Source organism: Pithys albifrons, chromosome 1 (genome assembly GCF_047495875.1).
Source record: "Pithys albifrons albifrons isolate INPA30051 chromosome 1, PitAlb_v1, whole genome shotgun sequence".
NCBI classification, from domain to species: Eukaryota; Metazoa; Chordata; class Aves; order Passeriformes; family Thamnophilidae; genus Pithys; species Pithys albifrons.
The window spans coordinates 102,429,467-102,448,976 of record NC_092458.1 but is presented as its reverse complement, the minus strand read 5'-3'; the positions used below and the strand labels follow the sequence as shown (position 1 = coordinate 102,448,976).

The 19,510-nt window shown below is 41.1% G+C and overlaps 1 protein-coding gene across 5 annotated transcripts in view; it reads left to right on the top strand.

Annotated features, from left to right (window-relative positions):
- JAM2 (junctional adhesion molecule 2) overlaps window positions 1-19,510 on the top strand; it is a 42,219-nt gene continuing 22,709 nt past the window's right edge. For all 5 annotated transcript variants that reach the window (XR_011698475.1, XR_011698474.1, XM_071562984.1 and 2 more), the window contains exon 1: window positions 1-351. Coding sequence is in view for 3 of the 5 variants with exons in the window: in XM_071562984.1 (XP_071419085.1) it covers window positions 297-351 (55 nt within the window). In the remaining 2 variants the exon portion in view is untranslated. The remainder of the gene's footprint in view (window positions 352-19,510) is intronic.

The window sequence follows — 19,510 nt, the reverse complement described above, 5'->3', positions numbered from 1 at the left end:
GCGCGGGGGAGGAGAGGGATGCTCCTGGAGCCTCTGCCCGCCGCGGCTCCGCACTCCAGTGCGGGCGGGCGGCCAGGGCACATCCCCGCATCCAGCCCCAGGTCCTGCGCTCGGAGCGGGGAGGCGCCTTCTCAGACACGTTAAAACTTCGGGGCGGCTCCGGCGGCGCGGAGGAGGCAGAGCCCGGGCAGCGCGGGCGCTGCACCCCGGTTGCCGCATCTGCTCCGCGGGCACCGCGCCCCGGCCCGCCGGCACCGCCCCGCTCCGCGCCCCGGCCCTTCGCCGCCGCCGCGAAGATGGCGAGCCGCAGCCTCCGCCTGCTGCTCCTCGGTTACTTGGGGGTCCTGAGCAGTAAGTGCCCGCGTCCTCTCCCCTCGGCGCTGTCGCGTACCGCTGACTGTGGGAGCGCCCCGACTCCCCGCCCCGGCTCCCTTGGGCTGCGGGGGGACGGTCCCCCGAAATGTGCTTATATCTGTATGTGTGTGTGTTCCCTCAACCCCGGAGTGGAGGATGTCGCTTCCCCTCCCTTACTCCGGAGCCAAAGGAGCTAAGTCCTGTCTCCAACAGAGAGAGAAACGCGAGGGAGCGCGTCCCCCACCGCAGCCAGGGCGGTGCGCGCTGATTATTTCCATGTGTCTCTTGTTTTCACGCAGATGTAACCTGTTTAAGCCCGGCCTATTTGAGCGCAAGCCAGCTGTTCTCTGCCGCCGTGCAAACTTTAGGGTGCGGGTTGCATAGTTTCCTTTTCTGATGGCCTTTACAAGGTGAATGAGCAAGGGTCGGGAGTGTAGCACTGGATGCTACAGCTCCAGAACAGAGTTCTGTTTCCAGTATTTTTATGGACCTATTGTCTAACTCCTTAAAAACAGAAGTGGAAGGGGGAATATTGGAAGAAGTGGCAAAAAGGTTCTCCACACAGAAACCACACAGAAATAAGAGAAAAACAGGTCACGGGGCCACATACCTGCAGAGAAGCAGCAGTTTAACGCAGTGTTAAGGCTGTCACTTTCAGATCTCTTCCTTGCTCTTGTTTTACGCTTCTTGTGTCTTGCTAGTGTTTTAAGGAAAGAAGCTATATGTGGAAATAGCATTTTGAGAAGAATTACGTAGCACAGTTGTGCAATGAAATGACCACCTGGGACCAGCCTGGGGTGAGTTCTGAGTTGCTATGGGTGCAGCATATCCAAGGTGGTGATCTTGCATATGTTTTGAGGTTTATCTTTTCCTCATCTCTTAACTGAAACTTCTGTGTGTGGAAACTCCTTTTTTTGCAGAGGAGTCCTGCTGAAGAGACTCTTGAAGTGATGTCTGGTGGGATAAGTCTTTGGCTTGGTAGCAGTCTTTCTTTTCCTCTCTCTTTGCTTCTACAAGGTCTTACAGAAATGTTGGGCTGTTAGATTAATAGCTAGTGAAAATTTTCTCTTTCATGTAGTAAACAATGAATTTTTTGTATTCTTTTTCTTTCCTTTGTTGTTAATTGCATGGGTATATCTGAGTAGGTGAGCTGTGGGTTTTTTGTTGACAGGTTTTGATGTGTTCAAGCTGCTCAGCTTTCTGCTTAGTTGTGTCTGTTAGTATTGCTGACTTTGACTAGTGAGGAAATGAGAGAAGGTTGTTTGGAAGCAGTACAGTGCATCAAAGTCTGGTGCCTACATTGTTCCCAGAATTAGTTGTTTGGAAATTTTTTTCCTCTTCCTCTCCCAGTTCCCAAAAAACACCAGGTGGGAAGAAAGTTTACCAGCAAGGTGCTGATAAGAAGTCTTTGCGTGAAGAACATGACTGTAGGTGTGTGGGTGTGCAGATGTGGATTGTTTATATGAGCCAGAGGAAATCCAGGCAGAAATCCAGCAGCAGGCCAGAATCTGCTGCTGCTCCTGTGGCTGTAATGTGTTCACAAACAATAAAGTTGAGTAATTCTGGTGTCCAAATCAGGTGTATGGACTGAGCGGTCTCTTATATGGGACCCACGTGCTCTGGAGATGGTGGGGAATGGGCAGAAACTAGCAAGGGGAAAAGAAGTAGTGGTTGATACCTGACAAGCGAGGTTGGGATTGGTCTCTTCTCCCAGGCAACCAGTGACAGGACAAGATGGCACAGCCTCAAGCTGCACCACAGGAGGTTCAGGTTGGACATCAGGTGGAATTTCTTCACAGAAAGAGTTGTAAAACTTTGGAATGGGCTGTCCAGGGAGGTGGTGGAGTCACCATTTCTGGAAGTGTTTAAGAAATAACTGGACATGGCTCTTGTCCAGTTGATAAGGGAAAGGGTTGAACTCAATGATCTTAGAGCTCTTTTCCAACCTAAATGATTCTGTCATTCTATGATTATATTGTGGAGCAGATGTAGACAACTTTCTTTGTAGCAGAGCTGCAGAAATGAAAAGCTGTATAAGTTGGTCACAGGATATTTTCAGTGAGAATCCACTAAGAAATATTTGTGACCTGTGGAACTAGTGCTTTCTCTGAGCTGTCTTCCCTTTAATTTAGGGGAAAGTAAAGGAGTTGGGGATCTTTCATTATGTTCTCTCTCAAGCTTCTGAAACTGATGATATTTGGAAAGTTTTATCAGATGCCAGAGGGTGAGATTTCTGAGCTCTGTTGGCAAGACAGAAAACGTACAGAAATCACTGTTATTAACCATCATGACTGCTGTGAAGGAGATAGTAAGTACTGATGAACTGGCCTTTCTGTGAAGCTTCTAAGTGTGTTTTTTCTTGTGTTAGTGTACATTAAAATTAAACTTAAGTTGGTGATGCTAGATGTAAATCTAGTACAATGTGTCTGTGTGAGGACAGTGCAGAAGCAATAAATAGTATTCTGACATAAATATTTGATGGTGCTCACAGGGATAGTGAGCAATAAATAAGGTGATACTTTGTTTGTTTTGGATTGAAATCCCCTATACTTTATTCCTCAAGAATTTTTCAGTCAGATACAGAGTTTCTAAACCAAAAAAGCCTTTTGTATCTCTCCCTTGTGCCCAACAGGCAATAAGGCATGTCTGCATTGGCTGTAGAAATTGATCGTCAAAGTGTTTAAGTTATACTTTCTTGATTATATGTGATGTACAACTGATGTACTCAAGGATATTGTCAACCCCCAGTCTTCTGTTGAACCTTCTTTGCTGGATTAGCTTGGTAGGAACTGATTTCTAAATCAGGCCATAATCAGGTGAGATGAGGTTTCTTAAATTTGTAAGACTGCATACTTTAATAATTTCTGTTCACCATAATGCTATAAAGCAGACTATCTGGTTTTGGAGAGGGAACTGGGGGGAGAGGTGTCAAAGGAAGGTTCTTCCTCTTGCTGTTTTAAATGAGAAAGTGTTTCTTTGCTATGGGATGCTCATGGTCTACAAACCTGGAGACTCTTACATACCCTAACATAAGCTGTGAGAGGAGAGTAAGCTGCTTAAATATAGACAAACAAAAGAAAGCTAACCACAGAAAAGCAATGTTTGTTTCTGTCTTGAGCCTAACATTTTTATGACTGTGGTGACACTGCACAAGATACCCAAATGCTTCTATGAGGAGCTGGTGGGAAGACTTTTCTGTCCTTAAAAGGGAGACATGCTTCTCTCAAGCTCATTTAATAACCTTCACAATTTCACCCTCTGGATTAGATCCTCAAGGCTCAAAAGAAACTGGCTGTGTTCCTGGCAAGTCTTTCAGAAATCATGGCATTTGCTGTATTTCAGCAAGTCATGCTGTTTTCCTTAAACCTAAGCATTCTGCTTGGAAGTGACTCTGAATTCCTGAGAGGACTCAGCCAGGAGTGATCTTCTCTGACAAGGGCTCTGTCTCTTTCTGATAGAGTGAGCTGGTCCCCAGTGGCCCCATGGTATCCTTATTTTATGTTCCTCGGCCCACAGTCTACTATTGGATGTGCAAAACTAAAAATAAGTCTTCCCTCACTGCATACAGGAGACAGGAAACATACCTGGAAACGTCATGTAAAGACAGTCATATTTTCTCTTGTTTCTTCTGTTTTAAGGTGGATATATGCAAGAGAAGGACTTGCTGTTGTTGTTATTTGGCCTCTGTGGGCATGTTTTTTTCTGCTTTAAAGTTGCAACAATTTCTTTTTCATGCTGTAGGATATGTATTTCTGGGAATTGTGAAGATCATATGGCATCTGGCATTAATAATGAGAGTTAAAACTACCATTGTGATTAACAGACCTAATTAAGCCTGGGTGAATTCTTCCCATTGGTTATTTAACTGAATTACACAATGATATTTTTGCAATTATTTCCTGTATTATACCTATAATTCCTATGGCAGCCTGTTTTGGTAGCTGCCAGGTTCTGCTGCAGAAACTGGCTGATGCGAGTGCAAAGGATTAGGTAAGAAGGCAGAAGTAATTGAACTTTGACGTCACCTTTTCTGTTCAGCTGATTGACTTAACAAAACACCTGGGTCTGCACTTACTGACTAACCCCAAATGTTATTTGGGGTGTGTGAAGACCTGTTTTTTAAGTGAGATAAAAAAGTTAAAGGCATTTCTCCTTCCTTAAACAGTGCTTTAGCTGCTTCTCAGGTGCTGATGGTCACTAGAGAAGAGTGCTCTTGTGAAATGTGGGAGAATCTTCTTGTACAATTCTTAATATCTTCAGATATTAAGAAAATAGTTTCTTCATAAATTTACATGAGTAAATAATAGTGATATTTCTTCATGGTAGATAGATAGTGACATCTATGTTAACCTTCTGCAGTAAGCAAGTTTCTCTTGTTTGAGCAGGAGTAGTTTTGGTTGTTGGTGCTTTTGAAGGGTCAGGAACAACTAGTAATCTAGTTCTGCAGTTGGGATATAAAAGTTTACATCTGGTATAATCTACTTAGAGTCCATCAAAATGTCATGTTTCTGTTGGAGCAGTTCTGTTTAGACAATCTATCACTGGTTTCCTGCACCTGGTGATCCCTTCTAGGAACACTTTTAGAAAAGTAAGGCTTATTGTAATACTTTCCCTTTACAATGCTAGAGGTGACTTTAGTGCAAGTGCTTATGTAAAGGAGGGTTACTAAGAAATGTGGACACAGCCAGAAACATTCACATTGCAATATAAATATCTTGTATATTAAAGCAATTGAAGCACAAGTTAGACATTTGTATTTGTCCTTGCAGACTGTTTGCCAGGGCCATATGGAATGGCTAAATTAAGGTTCCTTTGAGGTTATACAACAATATCAAGAAAAAAAAGAAAAAAAGGCATAAAATGGTGTCCGTGTGGTTGTATACAGTGAGTGGTCTTATTGCTGGTTTTTCTTCTTTGGCTGATTGGTGGTTTTTTCTCCACCATGAAACCTTGTTATATATATTTGGGAAAAGAGATGGTTTACAAGTTCTTACTTTCTAGTTCAGTGGCTAGTTGAGTTCTAGTTCAGATAGCAAGAGGTGAACACTTTAATAGAAACTGAGGGAAAGGTTATGTGGAAGCTGAAGGCAATTTGGTTTGTTTACAAATAATTAAATCTATTCCAGTTAGTTCACGCAATCCCACCCCCAATTTTGTGAAGTTAACTTTGCTACAGTTTTACTTTCCAACATGTCTTCTCTCATTCCCAATACTTCAGAAAGAATAATTTTTAACAAAACATTTCTGCAGAAAAGCCAGTGGTGTCTTCTTCAATGTACTGTAAGTGATTGTGCTGTAATTCCACCTCAGGAAGCTTAAAGCAAATATCATGGTGTCTTGTTATCAAGACAAATTATTTGTTTCCTTCTTCTAAATGCTGGGTATTTCTAGGAAAATGAATATATATTCCAAAGAATGAGACAGCAGATAAGGCTAGAGGAGTTTTTGGATGATTGCCAGTGCTTATGTTCACCTGTATTTCCAAAGTCATTTTTTTGTCTGGAGGACTCCAATGAGTTGTCACCTCTGTGCTCACAGTGCATCATCAGGCACTCAAGTGCTTACATAAAATTTCTTAAAGCAGGCAGAAGGCAAGCTTGGCAGCTGAACATCTGGTCCTGTTTACTTGTCGGTTTCTAGCACACCCTGGGAGGTGAAGGAGCTCTTGGAGAAGGAAAAAGAGGAAAATGGCCATTTGTGAACAACAGCAAGCAATATAACAGTGGTAGTTGTTGAACCACTAGTAAGTCTGTAAGCCTTCCTGGTTAATAGGAATTATACCAGGCATCCAGTTTCTCTCAAAAATTATTTGCAGGTGAAAACATGATAGAAAAAATTGGTAATAAACCTTTCTGAATACTTGCAATTTTGGTAAGAGATGGGAAGATTGAACTTGAATTGGAATTGCTACAGCTTGATTCTGACTGTTAAAAGGGTAAGAAGTGGTCAGATTTGAGCTGGAAAGAACAAACTCTACAGGTATGAAGTTTCAAAAGATACATTTTCGTAGCTCTTGCATGGACTAACTTCTTAAGTGTTGAACATGTTTTTGACCCCGTCCAAACCACTGGACCAGACTCAAAGGGGAGCAAAACTTATTATTGTCTGGATGGAAAAATGATGCATTGTAGGATTGTTTTGATACCAGATAATGTTAACAATATGGGCTATATTTGTTGCTCACAAACTGCTAGCATAGTACTTGGAGGTAATGATGGAACATTCCTGATAAGTAACTTTTGCTCAAATGAATAAAATAAAAGAAACCCAAATGATTATGTATTTTATCTCAGCCTGCAGAAAGTGCCCAGGCCTTGGCTAGGGCACTCTGAGCCACTGTTTTCATGCCACAAGGGCTTGCTGGTCTGATGGACCGATGTTAAGATATTGAGCTTGGGGTAAGTCAGGTAGTGCCGAGAATAAAGCCCTTAGCTGACCCATGCTGTATGAATGATGTGTACATTAATTAACTCTTAACTCATGTAAGTTAATTCTAAGTAGAAATATATGCTTTTTGTAATAAATGTGATATGCCTGAAAACTCTTTAAATGCTGCTGCTGAATTGTAATGTGACCTCTTGCCAATTAAGATGTTATATGCCAAGATTTGGGATAAGGCATAAATTTTAGTAACTTCAAACAGATAAATGCATATATTTCATTGCTTGAAGCTTAGAAGATTATAAGTAATCAGAAAGTTTTATTGCACATAAACAACTCCAGCTTGTTTCAGATGTTTGCAACACTTAACTGTAGGACTGATTAAATAGAGGAGGGTTATTTCTAAAGCTCAAGTATTAAAATATCAAAGGGAAACATCACTGGTATCTGCTGTTCAGAAACAAAAACAGGTGCTAAATGTTGCTGGGTTAAGTTCTTCTGTTATTTGTGTGTTATTGATTTGTTGGGTTTTTCTTCCCATCTTTCCATATGTCCTGCATTTTGGTTTTTTTTTTTTAAGAACAAACATGTGTCACAGGGTTCTCCTCAGAAGGTGGGGAAGATGTCATGTATTTCTTCGTTTTGTTCTTTTTTTTCCTCTAGTGTCCACGTAAAGCACAAATAACAGATCATTAATAGCAATGTTGGAAGAGTTTGTGCAGAAAAGGTCTTCATCCTCCAAGAAGTCTTTTATTTCCTTTTAAATGTTAGAAAATATTTTTATGTGAATGGTAAATGCTTTATTTTTAGTCAGTATTTGAACATTCTTTGTATCATGCAATGAATGCTGCTGTTGCCTTCTGTTCATCGGCAAAATGGCCCTCCCTGGTGAATTGTGACTCACCAAATCACAAGAAGATCATAATCATTTGAGACACTCCTGAGAGGAAGGTCAGTATTGGAAAAGCACAACTCAGCATCTGAGAATGTAAAAGAGAGGGAGGGTTGGGGCAGACAGGCAGTGGTAAGGGCTTGTAAGATTTTAAGATGATGCTGTTCTAGTATTGCAGTGACCAGTAAAGCAAATGCATTACTTGAAAGTCACTGGTAACATCAAAGTCAGCACCTGGGAGAGGATATAGAGAAAAGTGAACAGATAAATCCATAGTGGAAGTATGCTTAGATATCAGAGGCATCCCTTTGGGCCATGTTCATGTATGGTTTTTTTACTTATTAGACAGTCCAAGAGGCCTTCACATAATTCCATTAGTACGTCGACTGCTTTATTTTTTTCTTTTTTTCTAAATAAGACTTACATCCTGGACATCAGCTGATGCTATTCCAGTCAAGTGATACAGAGGTCTTACAATACAGTGTATTAGCCATAAAGAGTAAATGTGATTATTCAGTTTAAATGTTGTTGAAATTATGGCTCAGAAGTTAATGTACTGATAGCACTTCTCTTCAGGCCCTTTCAATAAATAATATTTTAGGGGATAAAAGTAATCTGGGGAAGCTGTTTCTCAACAAGGAATCAACACCATATGTAGAGACACTAAAGGGGTTTTCTTCAGCTCAACTTTACACCACCATTGCATACTCTACTTCTTATTTCATTCACATTCCAGTTGTATTACTGGCTGAGTTCTCAAGCCTGTAGCAATCCACACAGAGTTACTGTCTTCTTTTTAGCTGTGTTCAAATTCTTGTCTGCCTTTTTCCAAGGAAGCTTCTATGGCTAAATGGGGCAAAAGGCTTTGTTATGAAGTTAGTTTCTTCAAGTAGAAGATATGTGTAGACTTGGCTATAAAGAGTTGCATTACATATCTGTAAGCTCTTACACAGGAAAGACTATCCCTTTCAGAGTAACTTATTTTGTCTTCTGAGGAACCTTTTCATTTTCTGCCCTAATACACCTCACACTCAACACATGTAGGCTTATTTTCCAAAGTTGCTTTCAGCAGAACTATAGCCCTGACTGAGTTGGTGATGTTTCTATTTGAGAAGAGAAATGCTGGCAGCAATATATTATTCAACAAGCCATCTTGTTCCCTTGATTCCTTGGCCGCTTGTAGCTCTTCTGATGCTCTGTACCATTGAGGCTCATTGCAAGAAGCTCAGCCCTGCAACAACAGTGGGAATAAATATGTAAATGGACCCAGATTCCCTACGAATTGGCCTTGGTGATCCTTGTGGGTCCCTTCCAACTCAACATATTTTGTGATTCTCAAAAACATTTGTTCTATGAATTTAGAGCTGAACTTGAAGACCTTATTTTGTATTTGGGTTCCTTGTGATCATGGTGTTTATGCTAATGTGCATCTGCCTGTATAATCTCTTTGCCAACGTAGTCCTTGGGTGTTCTTCAGTCAAAGTGGTATTATTTAGTCTTATTACAATCAGAACTAGGGCAGTGACTGACTCCCTGTACTCAGCACTGTTGAGGCCACACTTCCAGAGCTGTGTCCAGTTCTGGGCCCCTCAGTTCAGAAAGGATGCTAAGGTGCTGGAGTGTGTCCAGAGAAGGGCAGCAGAGCTGGTGAAGGGTCTGGAGCACACATCTGGTAAGGGACAGCTAAGGGAGCTGGGAGGGCTCAGCTGGGAAAAAACAGAGGCTCAGGGAAGACCCTTCTCACTCTATACAACTGCCTGACAGGAGGGTGTAGTGATGTGGGAGTCAGGCCCTTCTCCCAGACAACTCATGAAAGGACATGGCCTCAAGCTGTGCTGGGGAGGTTCAGGTTGGACACTGGAAGAAATCCTTCATGGAAAGGTAGGTCAAGCACTGGAATGGGCTGCTTGGGGAGGTGATTTAATGGTCATTCCTGGAGGTGTTCAAGAAATGACTGGAGGTGCACTCAGTGCTCTAGTCTAGGTGATAAGGTGATGATCCATCAAAGGTTGGATTTGATGATCTTGAAGGTCTTTTCCCACCTAAATTTTTCCGTAATTCTGTAATTTCTAAAGCAAGCTTCAGTTTAAGCAACAGTAGCGTCCCACAGGTTTCTAGAACGTAGGTATCCCATGAGCAGTTGTTTATAAAGGGAATATGGTCAGAAGTAGGCAAAGCAGGTGGTAAAACAATAGTTTAAAGCAGCAATAGATGCCATGGTGACAGGCACGGCTTCATGAAATGTGTTGATCTATTGACTCACACAAGTATTCTAGTAATGTAACGCATGGGGTTTGATGATATTATGTGTGCTGTAGAGTATTGCAGTATCCATTTTAACAAGCAGACTTTCAAGCACTTAAGTTGTGCTGGAGAAGGTAGCAACCTAGGGGGCTGAATCCTTAATTGCATATAGTTTATTCTGAAAAATAAAATAAAATAAAAATTAATTACTTTTTAAAAACTTGGTGTATTTTTACAGCATTACAGGATTGCTGACAGTCTTTTTTGTGTGTGTTATTTTTGTGACAGTGAAAGAGCTGGTACTTTCTTGGTGTAAGTATCTGCAGACAAGATCATCAGATCCCATTGTGTGAAGCAGCAAACCACTGAATTGTGAATATTGGCTCATGTACTGAGCTTTTCATTCTTAAGCAAAGCATCAGTGTGTTACATTAAAGAAGTACTCTTGAGGATATGACTCCTAACACACCTTTCCTCTTGAAAAGTTGTGATGGTCACCAAGTTAAAATTTATGCTTGATTTAAAAATAAATAAAAGAGGCACAGAGTTTATGTTTATTCCTGCTTCCTGTGTAACTTTCCAGTGTTGTTCTAATTTTTCTAATCTGAATACCCATATGTTGTTTTGCTTGTATGGCTTTTAATGTGATGAAGATGGTAGTAGTTTTTATTTGTTTTGTCTTTTTAACTCTCTTCATCCCCTTGAAGAAAAACTTGGCACCTCTTATACTGTGACCTATTGTTCCTAGCTCTACCTTCCGGAGGATTTCTTCTAATCAACCTTCTCCTTTAAGCATGAAAAACACTTTCTGTTTGTTCTCACTTCTCTTGGTGCTTATCAGCCTTACTGGAATTAAAGGAGTGGCTTTGGTCTTGCTCAAATGGGCCAGAAGATGATTCTATAAAATCTGGTATTAACTAAATTGTCTATTAAAGACCTGTAGAATTAATGTTAAAGATGCACATTAATACTGTAAAGCATGATGCTGATTGAAAGTACCAATCATCAAACATGATTGTTAGTTGCTTCTGGCAGGAAGAGACTGTTGAGCAACCTGGGCAGTATAAAAGGTCATGAGTGGATGAAAATGGGATAAGCTAAGTGGCCACCATGTTTCCTGCTCATATTAGCAAGAAATCTGGTCTGCAGTCTGGAGGAAAAAAAGCTAAAAAAACTAGTTCAGTGCTGTCTATCACTCAATAGGATGCTGTCCTAAAATATATGGTTTGAGTGGCATTTACTCAAGTGAAACCACCACCCCCAGTTACCGGAAACATCTCCTCAGAAATCCCAAATTCACAAAGCATTGCACAAGGCTCTTGCTGAGTACTTGTATTTTAAGAGCATCATCCTGGTTTTGGAAGGACTCTGAACTTTTTGTTTTGTTGGGTTTTTTTTTAAATGGACATGCTAGCTAGAATGAAGTCATGGTACTTGTCCAAAGTCAGGAAAGTGGAATGAGAGAAAGCCTGTGTCGAACCCTTTTTAAAAACTCATCACAAGGCATTATTTGTGAATTCATTGCATATAGAAGTATAGTTCAGGTCAATGTTTGCTTCAGAAAGAACGGGGTTTAAATAAATTAGAATATTTCAGGTGTTTTACCTCCTTCAGTGGGGGTGACAATGCTGACGTGGCTTAGATTATTACACTTGGCTGCAAATGAGAGATTTTGCTGTAGTTGGTTCAAGCAGCTCTCCTGCCTGATACTTGGGATATGTTTGCAACACACAGTTCTGGTTAGTTACATACGTGTAGTCCTGTACCTCTGCAGGGGAAGTACTTTGTAGAAATGCTGAGATGAGTCAAAAAGGTATTGAGAAGGTCCACCAGGGAAAGTGCCATGAACTTGAGAAAGGGCTGAGGATGGCAGAGGGTTTGGATCTAGATGATCTTTAAGGTCTCTTGCAACCTAAACCATTCTATGATTCTGTAAGGCACAGGAAATTTGATTCCGATTTAAATCAATAAGAGTAACTATATGATGAGACATCACTTTACCAATGTATTTACTTACAAAAATTTAAAATTGTAGCATCCAGATGTACTTCCTAACATCTGGAAACAAGCTCCTGTGGTAAGGCAGCTTGTCTGACTTCACTGGTTCTGAATGAGCCAGGCTCTAGTTTCATATTGTGGTTACTGGAATTGTAACTAAAGCTGGTTCCTACAGTTGGAAAGTAAACTAAATCTGTTTTCAGTCATTTTAAGGTAAGTAGTGGGTGTATTTGTAGGTTTATAAATGAGGCAACTTCATGAAAGTGTTTATTCTTTCCAAATTGCTTGTCAATTGCAGCAAAAGTCACTTAAAGGTTGTAGGAGACTTCAGAGATCTTTATCTCCAGCTGTGGGCCAGAATGGTTGTGTTCATTTTTGGATGGTGGAATGTTGTTTGTTTCTTCTAGTTTCCCAACTCTCTTGTGTTTCAGAGCTGATTTTTCTGTTGACGTAAATGAATCTTAGTACTATTGACTTCAGAGGAACATGCCGATTTGCACTAGGTATTTAGCCTTGTTCTGTAAGTTTAATAACTATTCTGCAATTTTTTTGGGTATTTGCAGAGGCACAAGTGTCCTGCTGAATCGTTACCCCTAGAAAAAACAAAGGAAATCTGTTTGCTCAGCTCTGTATTGTGTGATATGGGGTGGGCGGGGCAGCAGTGGCAGGGGGCTTCTACCCCCATAGACTATTCTCATGGTCTTTTGAAACATGATGGCACTAGACGCATGCCCTCAGTGTCCCGATGCATCTTAAAATAAGCAACAGCTGAAGCAGCTTTTTAGTCTCTCTCTGCATTTATGAACTGTCTTTGAGCTGCCGGTGAGTTGCTGTGGAAACCAATGCTGAACAGGGCTGGGAGATAGATGGCTGAAAAATAGGCTTTTCTTGTGAGATCCTGACTAGTTTGCAGAAGCTCCCTCTGAATTGCCATGGAGACAAGTGAAGTGGTGAAGTCTTGAGCCCTGTAAAAGTGCGAGCTATAAATATTTGGTTAATAGCATGTGTTTCCTGCAATATCTCTGTTGGAATAAACTCTCTGCTATATTGCCAGCAGTGCATTCAAACCTTTCCTCTCTTCTGTGTAAGTAAAAAATAAAAGGATGCAAAATAAACTTTGAAGGGAATTGAATTTTACATTTTGATTATTAATTGTAAAACCTTTAATAATATTTTTTGCTCCAGCATTTCCCCTGCTCATGCAGTAATCTTTCAGTGTTGGGGACTACTGAAAGCTCTAAGAAGGCTGTTCAGTTTATCTGAAATTTTTGTACTTTGGTGTTAAATTTCTCCAGAAAGGCTGATCTAAATAATCTCTTCCTTTCTTGTCTTCTGACATGGGTTTTGTTGGGTTTTTTTCCCTTCCCACTCTCTCCCCTACAAGCACTTAAGTTTTTGCCAGGGCCAGCTGTCCTTGGGGCTTTGCTCTGAATTGAATCATTAACGTGATCCTAAAGTGTCAAGACTCCTACTGATAACTTTAGATAATTGGCTCCGAAAACTTCAATCTTTTATTTTACTTTCTAGACATTTTTTTGCTGAACTTGAAAGTGAAGAATAAAGGCACTGTGACTGCTGTGCTGCCTGTCCAGATTGCAGAAAAAGCGGAGAATCAATAAATTCATAGGTTATTGCTTTATAAATGAAAACCTCTTTGCTGGTCTGATCTGTAGTTGAGGCATTTAACACAGGAACTTCTTTTTCCTTTGAGACTGAATGCTCCACAGATCATCCAACAGCAGCTTTTGAAACAAGTAGAAATCCACTCTTAGTCACTTTCTGGAAAAGCTTCTCTACTCTGTTTAGGGAACTCCTGACTGGATGAAAACGCAGTTCTGCCTTCTGTTTCTCACGTGATTTCCATTACAAGGACAAAGTTAGTGAAACTGCTTAATACCTGTATTCTGTAACACATAAGTGTGAAGGATTGGATTTGGGTTTATGGTACATCTAAGTAAAACAGTACTTTAAAATTAAGCTCTGAAATTCTGGATGTGTAATTAGTAAATCCACATATAGTTACTGTTGGTTTGTGTTCAAATTCTTAGCTGCCTTTCCTAGGGGAGAGAAGGGAGGGAAATCAATGCTACAAAGGCTTTACTCAGTTGTCAAAGAGTTCACTGGCTTTCTAACATAAACAGCTGTTAGGATAATGCACTGATTTTTGTGAGAAACGAATTATGTCTCTATAAGCATTTAAACATATTTAAATTTATTCAAAGTTTTTAAAGCTCTGTAAACAGAGCAGTAGGATGGGGACGGCCAGTTCTTGTATGCACAGAACATGTTTCTTGAGTCAAGTCTATTTCCAGGCATACTATGTAAAATGGTATGTCCATTATAAATATGTTAGTAACTTGAACATCTTCAGTTTTGGGATGGGACTAATCACCTGACAACAGGGAAAAATTTCTCTACTGCATCATGTTGCAGTAGAGAAAAGCTATTTGAACTTGAACAGCTTGGCCACTTAAACTCTGCCACTTTAGCTTAAGTTTTGGTTGTTAGGCATTGTTTTTTGTTGTTGTCATTGTTTTCCTTTTTATCCCCCTCTGAAACAACTTATTGAGGAGGAACCAATGGTACACTTTAAGGTGATCCCTTGCTTTGTTGCAAGAGAAGTCCTGCAGACAAGATACCTTAAAACTTGACTGATTTTCTTACTTCTGTGTCTACAGATACCATTTTTAATTTTAATTTTACTGCTTTTGCTCTTGAGATTTTTATTTTAAAAAGTTGAAGATAATATCTGCTGACTTCCCAGCAAGACATCTAGTGTGTGTGTTGTATATCTAACCAACTTACCATCTGAATATTGGCCTAGTTATCAGCAGTGCCCTTGTGGCCAAGAAGGCCAATGGGATCTTGGGTGCATTAGGAAGGGCATTGCCAGCTGGTCGAGGGTGGTGATCCTGCCCTGATGAGGCACATTTGGGGTGCTGTGGCCAGTTCTGGGCTCTTCAGGATGAGACAGACATGATGCTCCTGGAGCAGGTCCAGTGGAGGGCTACATAGCTAATTAGGGGAGCGAAGCATCTCTCTCATGAGGAGAGGGTGAGGGAGATGGGCCTGTTCAGCCTGGAGAAGAGACAACTGAGAGGGGACCCCATCAATGTCTGTCAGTGTCTGCAGGGAAGGGGTCAGAGGATGGACCAGACTCTGCTCCATGGTGCCCAGCAACAGGGCAAGAGGCAATGGGCAGAAACTGATGGCCAGGAAGTTCCACCTGAACATGGAGAAGAACTTCTTTACTGTGCAAATCACTGAGCACTGAAACAGATAATCCAGAGAGGGTGTGGGGTCTTCCTTACTACAGATATTCCAAACATGTGCAACCTGCTCTAGGTGACTCTACTTTAGCATAATTGGACCACATGATCTCTAGAAGTCCCTTACAAGCCCAGGCATTCTGTGATTTACTCAATTCTGTATCATTCTGTGCCTGGGCTGGAAGTAGTGATGTTTTTGGGGTTGGGGGATTTTTTTGTTTGTTTGTTTGTTTTGCTGGGGTTGGAGAGAAGGTCCATTTTGTCTGTTAGGTGCTCAGCTATAGAGATGAAATTTTAATTTTGTAATAGCTGCTCTTCCAAAAGGGGAGCCAAACCAAATACTGGATTTAACTGTTTGTTTCTCACTGCCCCAGCTCTTCCCTTGCTCCAAAAACCTAGTCCATTCCTTCATGAATAAAAAAATCTGTTGGGAGAGGGCTTGTATAAAATGAGGGGAGGGAAAGCTGACAGGCACAAAAATTGTGGCTCATGATATGGCTTTTCATGAGGTGACTAATAACTGTCGCTATGGAAAAGGCACTGCTTACAACACAGAAGTTTCACTGTGAAACTCTGCCAGTGAGCATTTATTTCTTGTGTCCCCCTATGTTTTGAGTCTACTGAGTATGTAAAGCCTGCTGCTTTGGCTGTATTTCTGTCATTTCCAAGAGTAAAGACCAAGACATTTCTATTACAGTTTAAGGAGTGAAAATAACCAGCCATATTTTTTTCCTGGTGCTTGAAACACTGCTAGTGTGATACACCACAGCTTCTTTGTAGTGGTAGGAAACCAGCACTGTGTCTGCTCATATCAAGGAACAGTTTTCCCTATAGTTGTAAGGACTAAAAATTTAACTTCTTTGTTAAATGCAGTTTCTTCAGCTGCTGGAGAAAGTTTTCTCATTTTCCACTGATGTAGGAATAGCACATGTGTCCATAGAGTAGGGTTCCTCCTTTTCTTCCTTGAGTAAAAACATCTGCTTAGTCTATGTCCTAATTAGCCAGTAAGACTGTTTAATATCTTGCCACGTATCATGCTGCATGTTAAGCTCCTCTCAAAAGCTGTCTGTGTTACCACCAGGTCTCAGGGAGCTGCAGCAGCTCCAGAGTCTGAACAACTAAAACTTACTGGGTTTAATCTAGCAGTTTCCAAAACCTGAGAGAAGTGCTGCTGACAGCTCTCGTATAAGTATGGCACATCTGAGAAGCTCCTTTTGTGTTTCAGATCCCATTGTCCAGTCAGAAAATGTGCCTCCTCTCTTAGGCTGCCATGCTTTATAGAGTCACACCATGCCTATTATGAGCCAAATTAATTCCACACATCTGGGTGTAGATGGGCTTATTATTCCCACACCGCAGACTTTCCATTCAGACTACTCCTTTGTTTTCTGTGCCTGAAGATATGCAAGATTGTTTCTTGTGATTCAGATGAACTGTCCAAAGGAAATCTTCTTCTATTACTGTTCTTTAAGATTCAAGAAATTTTGTAAGTCAACTGAAAGACTGAAATGGAGTTTCTTTTGTCTGTTTTTTTTTCCCTCATGATTTGGGGTGACTTCTTATAGCTTTTATCCAAACTTTGAGGTCTTAATGCCATGTTGATTTTATGTTTACTTAACCACAGAATCACAGAATGGTTTGGGTTGGAGGGACCTTAAAGATCACCTCATTCCAACCACCATGCCAAGGGACAGGGACACCTTCTGTTAGATCAGGTTGCTTAAAGCTCCATCCAACCTGACCTTGAACACTTCCAGGGATGGGGCATCCACAGCCTCTTTGGGCAGTCTGTGGCAGGGGCTCACCACCATCATAGAGAAGAATTTGTTTCTCATATCTAATTGAAACCTGCCCTCTCTCGGTTTAGAGCTGTTGCCCCTTGTCCTATTACCACATTCCTGTATAAATAGTCCCTCTCCAGGTCCCTTTTGGCTCCTTTATGTACAGAAAGGCCACAATAAGGCTCTTCTCCAGGCTGAACAACCCCAGCTCTCTCAGCCTGTCTTCACAGCAGATGTGTTCCAACTTTCTGATCATCCTCATGGCCTCCTCTAGACTTGTTCCAAGAGGTCCATGTCCTTCTTGTATTGGGGACCCCAGAGCTGAAGACAGCACTGCAGGCGGGGTCTTACCAAAGTAGATTGGAGGGGCAGAATCCCCTTCCTTGCCCTGTTGCCCACGCTGCTTTGGATGCAGCCCAGGGCACGACTGACCATGTTGATGTGTGATTGACTTCACACAATGAGGCTGGGTTTGCTCCAGTAGTTTCAGGCTGTTTTGGTGCCTAAATTGCCAGTTTCAGAGGTGGATTAAGGCCTGTCCAACTCAGGAGACTCCTGCAGAGGCTGTGAATACTCCCAGTCTTTCCAGCGCACTTGCTGGAGGTTGGCATTCACCAAGAAGCATTGATGCAAGGTGAAAGCTACTGACAGGAAACTGCCTCCTGCCAGGGGCATGGCTGGAAAGAGTGGTGGGTCTGAGCTCTGTCTGTCAATGACTGTCAGAGTTAACATAATCCAACGTGCTGATGCCACTCTGAGCAGGAGTGGTAGCTTTTTGGTCATAGCAACTGCATTGTAGACTTCGAAAAAGAACAGGAATTAGTAGTTTTGGAGTTTTTGTAGGGGATTCACAACTAATCCTGTCTAAAGGTAGGTAGCTTCTCCTCCCTATTCCTCATTTATGGAAAGTGTAGTCTATGAACTGCATCTTTTAGGAAGAAGTATGGTAACAAGTGAGCCAAAACATGTGACAGTGACAAAACTCTAGGTATCTTTTGAGGGCCACATGATAGGTAGTTCCATGTCTGAGAAGTTCTGCATCAGCATCTAATGTCACTGAGGCTTTTCCGTGTGGTGGTCACATGTCTGAAGGATGCTACCACCAAACAGGTGTCTGGTTTCCTATTATCTTTCAGGGATTTCAGGAAGGGAACTGGCTTTGTTATTACTTTATTCTTGGGACATGATACTTCCTAAAATTACAGTATCCTTGGACACCCTTTGTTAAGTTTTGCTTTAGACCACCTGCTATTTAGAACTTGGCAACAGAAATACAAGACTCCTTTTTCTCTTGTACTTAAACTTTGTTTTGGTTGTTCTCATGTCATTTCCTCCAGGCACACTGTTTCCTTTGATTTGATTTGACTAATACGGTTTTCCTTAATGATTCCTCCAGCTAGTAGTTTCAGCTTACAGTTGTGTGAGCATTTATCAAATGGACAGTGTGTATTTTTGGAATTTCTTTCTAAACAAATAGACTTAGTGACACATAAGAGTAGCACCTTTTTGTTGGTTTTTTGGGGGGAGGGTTGTTTGGTCTGTATAAAAGCATTTGCTGAATAAAAGGCTTCCTGTTACAGTAATATGTCATCTTTTCACTATTGCTCTTTATATGGTGAATCAAAATCCAAAGCTGAAGTCTTGGATTCTGAATAAATAGCAGAGGCATCTCTGGAGATGCTCTAAGTTTAAGGACTTCTCCTTCTGTCTGCTTGATTATAATGGTTTATATTTGGTCAGCTTTCTCTACACCACCTTAAGTTTGGACTCTACAGCTTCTTGAAGAGGGTCATATAGATGTGTGGTTTGTGTGTGTCAGGAGGAGGGCTGTGTGTATGTTGAAATTTCTTCTCTTTTCTGATATATTTTGTACTCACTGCTTTGCGTAATAGAGTCTTTATGTATTTGGTAAATCCATTGATGTGAGAGAAAATATGGAAACTTTGTGCAACTGTAAGCTCCCAATACAAAGCATGTGAAGTAATTTTGTAATTCCATAGTGAAAAGTAACCACCATGGTCCTGCCCCAGAAGTCATAAAATGTGTTTTCCTGTTGTGCCTTCTAGCTTATGAATATGTAGATGGTGACAGCAAGCTGTGTGACACCTGTATTAAAGAGGAGGGAAATTTCCAGGTCCACAAAATAGTGAATGTAATGCAGTAGTGAATTGCATGTATTTGAGGTGGTTTTTGTCCAGACAGAGAGGGTTGATGTGCCAATAATTTATAAGTGGCTTCATCCACACTTTGGAGTCATAGAAATGCTTCCTACCTAAGTATTAGCAAATGTTGGCTGCTATAAGAGTCTCAGAAAAAAATGATCCTCCCCATCATGATCAAATGAAGGAAGATGTTATTTCAATACATGATTTGTTATTTATTAGTATATAGGATATGGAAGGGAGGGAAAAACAAAGGTATTGTAGAAACATGGTTTGGGTAAAAGTCAAAAGCTAATGTGAGATACAACTAGAAAGCAACATGGAGAATCTGTGTTAGAGCAGGATCCTGGCAGTAACTGTGACCCATGGAGAGCAGCCCACACTGAAGCAGGGGAAAGTGTGTGGAGGAAGAGGCAGCAGAGAGGAGCT